The 5,367-nt window shown below is 44.5% G+C and overlaps 1 protein-coding gene across 2 annotated transcripts; it reads left to right on the top strand.

Moving 5' to 3' along the window:
• Nucleotides 1-6: 6 nt before the first annotated feature.
• LOC125539768 (polyamine oxidase 3) lies at nt 7-4,654 on the top strand. 2 transcript variants are annotated; one of them, XM_048703282.1, is made up of 11 exons: nt 7-252; nt 1,513-1,604; nt 2,101-2,213; nt 2,328-2,416; nt 2,540-2,653; nt 2,733-2,820; nt 2,909-2,994; nt 3,078-3,180; nt 3,266-3,363; nt 3,451-3,880; nt 3,967-4,654. In XM_048703282.1, the coding sequence occupies exons 7-11, from the start codon at nt 2,930-2,932 to the stop codon at nt 4,282-4,284; spliced, it is 1,014 nt and encodes a 337-aa protein (XP_048559239.1). In that variant the 5' UTR covers nt 7-252; nt 1,513-1,604; nt 2,101-2,213; nt 2,328-2,416; nt 2,540-2,653; nt 2,733-2,820; nt 2,909-2,929; the 3' UTR covers nt 4,285-4,654. The 2 variants fall into 2 exon arrangements, with proteins under 2 accessions (XP_048559239.1, XP_048559238.1); XM_048703281.1 differs by lacking the exon at nt 1,513-1,604.
• Nucleotides 4,655-5,367: the final 713 nt, after the last annotated feature.

The following is a 5,367-nucleotide window of genomic DNA, read 5'->3' as shown; positions in this document are numbered from 1 at the left end:
CGAGGGCCGCCATTCGGCTTGCGCGTCTGCATGAACTGTTTCGTCAATCTGGGACTCAACTCCAACTCCAACCACTACGTCGCCTGCCTCCTCATCTTCCTGCTGCATTTCTCCCCGCAGCCGCTGCTGATAAATCACCCCAATTCCAATTCCAATTCAAGTAGAAGTAATCGTCAAGAAGGAGAATCCAATCCCAGTACTAGTAATCGTTAAGGGGGGAAAACAGAGCTCAACAAATGGCGAACAACAACAGTAAGTTTCTTCGATCTTCTCTGCAGATATTTTCTTCTTCTTCAGCTAGGCGTTGCTTTCAGAACCGTAGACTCTTTTCCAATGTGATGCTAGTGCAAAAATTGAATTTCACCACCATTTGGGACCAGGCGGTCCAGCTTGATTTTGTCACGCCAAACAATCTAGTTGCTTATGGTTGTTGGGAGGGGGCGTCGTGGGCCAGACGAAAGAGGCATCAACCGTCCAGCTGCAATTGCCGTTTCCCTGGACGGTGCTAGGAGGAAGAAAAAACCAAAATACTAGCTGTTTTTCATTTGTTATGCCAACACCTCACGCAAAGGGCACCCACCACTTCGGAAGCTTCTAGGATTTGACCGATTGGCCCATTTGGCAGGAACAAGTCCATGTGGTTGTGGAGTCCCATGCTTTTTTTAGCGCTGAAAGTTAGCTGTGAAGAGTGTGTTCACACAGGCTTCTTACAGTTAGTAAAGAGTAACATTAGATACCTGTAATCAGATTACCCAAATGGCATCACGTGGAAGTACAGTTATGCTTTATTTTACTCCTGTGTTGTGATTCCATGCATATTGATCGATATTATTGTGATGCACGTAGTTTGGCGTGTATTATTTGTTCAGAATATTCGCTAACGGATCTAGCTGTTTGTGGACCAATGCCACAATTGAAAATATTTATTTATTTGCGCCATTTAACGTCGCTCTTGTCGGTTTCATAAAAGAACACTTTGCTCTTGTCAGCTTCATTCAACTCATATGCCTTTTTTTTAATTTTTGGGTCTTAGTGCAACTATTGTCATCATAAGAGAAGATGCTTTGGTGATTATGGTTCTGGACTGAAGTTTGACTGCCTTTTTAGTGTCCGAAGCATATCCTGCAGAGGGTTGTCTTGTCTAAAGCTAGGTCTACCAACTAATACCATCATAAACAACAGTCTAAAAATAAAAGCATTGTTCCACATTTATTGGAGTAGCCTCAAGTGTCCAATGTCTCACTTGTAAGGACAGGCATCATGTCAAATCACTGCTAGAAAAAGTTACTAATGATCTTAGGTATAGTTTAATCTGCAGCTGCCTGTCCAATAAAAGTGTTAAATCGTTTTAAGTTTGATCTGTCATACTCGTACACATTAGAGTGTTTACTCTGGAGCTACATACCAAGAACATTATTAGGAGTTCCAGTCCACACTGCGTCAAGTTGTTGGGAAAATCAGCGAAAATCTTTAATTGTCCTGTCTTACTTCGCCATCATTGTTCTGAGACAGGGAACATGCCTCACTACTAACCCTCCATGGTGGAGGGGGTAGAGGAGGGTTGATGTGAGAAGAACAGACGATATCGGCACTTTCACTACTTGGTAGGCTTCTTTATGTTATTTTTGTATGAACTGGTCTTTTTTTCATTTGGAGGTACCCCGTGCCACATAAAAGCAAATTGTCAGCCATAAGTGCCGGCGCCTCTGCCTGAAAACCATAAATCTCCACATACATCAACTCAGTAACCCCACAGCAGACAAGCATTCTCCAATCACATAATTCATCAGAAGATTAAAGCTGTTGGTTATCCCATCCAACCACCATAAGATATGTGAAAGTTTAGTTAACCCCCATATATGGATAAGCGCAGAAAACATTGCATGCTGCCTGCCTTTCCTCTGGTAGATGTCACCAAAATTTTGTGTTTATTACTTAGTATTTCAATAACTAATATTACTAATTTATTGAGAAATCACTTTGTACATGGACAGATGATCACTAAAATAAATACATACCATTGAACACTTTTATTTCAAATTTTCTAGTTCAGTATTCCACTCTAATTTTAAGGCAATACCTTCTTTTTTTCTTTTTCAGGCTCATACGGTGAAAATGTCAGTAGAAAATCCCACACGCCTTCTGCTATTGTTATTGGTGGTGGGTTTGCAGGCATTGCTGCTGCAAATGCGCTCAGGAATGCGTCCTTCGAGGTATTGCATAATGTGGTTTTTGATCTTGTTCTGATGGTTTAGCTGCAATTCATACAATGCTCTTTGATCCATACAATTGTTATCTCATCAACTATGCTATTGTGATCTTTCCAGGTCGTTCTTCTGGAATCCCGTGACCGGATAGGTGGCCGAGTTCACACTGACTACTCTTTTGGGTTTCCTGTTGATCTTGGGGCATCTTGGTGAGTTCCATTATTTCCCTGGCTCCCTGCACTACATAAATAGTATTGTTTATACTGTTTATGACCAGAAGTTCATCTAGAAGCACAATTTTGAATCTTATTTCCAATTTTTGTGTGCACCAGGCTTCATGGTGTTTGTGAAGAAAATCCCCTGGCACCGATCATTGGAAGACTCGGGCTTCCACTGTACCGCACCAGTGGAGATGACTCTGTCCTTTTCGACCATGATCTCGAGAGGTACAACTTAATCTAGGTCCTGTATGTTCAGAGATATGATGAAACCAAATAAGGCTGCAACTAACATGTTATCTTTCAGTTATGCACTTTATGACACTAATGGCTCTCAAGTCCCACAAGAGTTTGTAGAAAAGATAGGGAAAGTGTTTGAGGCTATACTGGAAGAGGTAATTGCTTCTCTCAGTTCTTGGTGCTTATTTATTTATGCTGACATTTCTTGGGTTTTGATATCCTGTAACATTGATATGTGCACAGACTGGCAAATTAAGGGAAGAAATGAAGGAAGATATTTCTATAGCTAAGGCCATTGCAATTGTTTTGGAGAGAAATCCACACTTGAGGTTCGTACCATCAATCCCTGTGTTCTTATAGGGTATCCTAAAAATATTGGTTATCTTATCTGACACCATTATCCTCATATCAGGCAAGAAGGGATTGCACATGATGTTCTCCAGTGGTATTTGTGCCGCATGGAGGGTTGGTTTGCTACTGATGCGGATGCCATCTCGCTCCAGTGTTGGGACCAGGTAGTATTTGCACCCCTCTAGTACTAATAAAATAGCCATAGATCTCTGCATTATTCATGACCATATTCTGTGTAATCGAGTGCAGGAAGTTCTTCTTCCTGGTGGCCATGGTCTCATGGTTCGTGGATATCGTCCAGTTATAAATACTTTGGCAAAAGGTCTAGATATACGCCTTGGTCACAGGTATGCATATCTCTGTTTTTCCTCTAAATGTTATGAACATGGTCCCACCTTCCATTTGTTAGTACTGATCCAAGCTCTTCTCCTCAGGGTTGTTGAAATTGTTCGGCACTGGAATAGAGTAGAGGTTACTGTAAGCAATGGTAAAACATTTGTTGCGGATGCTGCAGTCATCACCGTTCCCTTGGGTGTTCTTAAATCAAACACCATTAAGTTTGAGCCGAGGCTCCCGGAATGGAAGGAGGAAGCGATAAGAGAACTGTCAGTTGGAGTTGAGAACAAAATAGTTCTCCACTTCAGTGAGGTTTTCTGGCCTAACGTGGAGTTCCTCGGAGTAGTTTCATCCACCACATATGGCTGCAGCTATTTCCTCAACCTTCACAAGGCAACAGGGCATGCTGTTCTTGTTTACATGCCTGCAGGCCGGCTTGCTTGTGACATTGAAAAGATGTCGGATGAGGCTGCTGCTCAATTTGCCTTTTCCCAGTTGAAGAAGATCCTCCCTAATGCAGCTGAGCCGGTTAGCATTTCGACACAGATCTCAGTATAATTAGCATGAATACTGCTTCCAGTTCTAACTATCATGTTGCCTAAATCCCATTGCAGCTTAACTACCTGGTGTCACACTGGGGCTCAGACGAGAACACGCTTGGTTCCTACACCTTTGACGGGGTAGGCAAGCCGCGCGACCTGTACGAGAAGCTCCGCATCCCCGTCGACAACCTATTCTTTGCCGGGGAGGCCACGAGCGTCCAGTACACGGGCACGGTGCACGGCGCCTTCTCCACGGGGGAGATGGCGGCCGAGGAGTGCCGGATGAGGGTCCTGGAGAAGTTCAGGGAGCTGGACATGCTGGAGATGTGCCACCCGATGGCCGAGCAAACGGCCACCGTCTCCGTCCCGCTGCTCATCTCCCGGCTGTAAACAGTCGCGCCCCTAAACTATCTATCTATTGTCACGTCGGGTTTGCCGGCCATTCATTCCAGTGATTGCTCGAGGAAGGCAGCGTGGGAGCAATCTATCCTTGCTCTTCCTCGTGGCATGAGGCGTGTGGCCGTGTGACCCTATGGTTTGCAGAATAAACTTACTGTTGGGTTAATAAAAAATTGTGGGCGTCTGGTATGTATACTGTCAGCGTGATGTGGGGGTTTGTGTTTGGTAAGGCGCTATGAGCTACGGCCTACGTGACCATCTTTGTAGGGCAGAGTTGGTGGTGTAGTATGTGTGATGGAACACTGTAATTTTACTACATTGACATTCTTAATATTGGTGATGATGGTAGATTATCCGTGAAGTTTGATTTAGTGTTTTATAACTCAAAATTGAATCTGATTGCACCAAAGCCATCGGTGATTCAAGAGGGCGTAGAGAGCACCGTGAGGGCATCTCCTCGCTGCATTCAAACCAAAACGGACATGGCAAATGCCAACGTACATGTCCGGACTTGTCAGTGGACAATTGTATGTCGGGACATGTCAGCGGGCAATTTTTGAGAAGCGGGCCATCCAATCTGATGCGCCAAATAGAAGCGGACATGACATTTTCATAATAAATTAGGATTTTTTTTACATAGGAGTTAACCAACCCTAGTCTAATCTTCACCGTCCTTGTCTCACGTCCTACTCTTCACCGGAAGTGGGTACGTATGTGTTCCACATCCCGCTCTTCATCGGAGTCTACCTTCGCGGCCAACGTCGCTGATAGAGGTAAGGTCACCGATCAACCTAGACGGTCTGGCCTATTGGCATTGCACATGGACTCATAAGGCGCCCACTGCTCATCCACCATGCCCATATTCTCCGTGAGTATGACCGTGATGGCCTACTTCTTTGCTTGCTTGTCGATGATCTGACCTCAGTGAGCCGGTGTTTCTCGTGAAGCTAGTTGTGCCTTCGCCATGATGACGTTGTAGTGCGCCTCCGCATACTGAATCGTGAACCCGGTAGCCAGTGCCTCCAGTGCCTCATCCATAATCACGTCCTTCTCGTTCGATCTCTCCTCCTCCGA

Source organism: Triticum urartu, chromosome 2 (genome assembly GCF_003073215.2).
Source record: "Triticum urartu cultivar G1812 chromosome 2, Tu2.1, whole genome shotgun sequence".
NCBI classification, from domain to species: domain Eukaryota; kingdom Viridiplantae; phylum Streptophyta; class Magnoliopsida; order Poales; family Poaceae; genus Triticum; species Triticum urartu.
The sequence above is the reverse complement of the archived record's forward strand: the minus strand, read 5'-3'. Positions and strand labels throughout refer to the sequence as shown.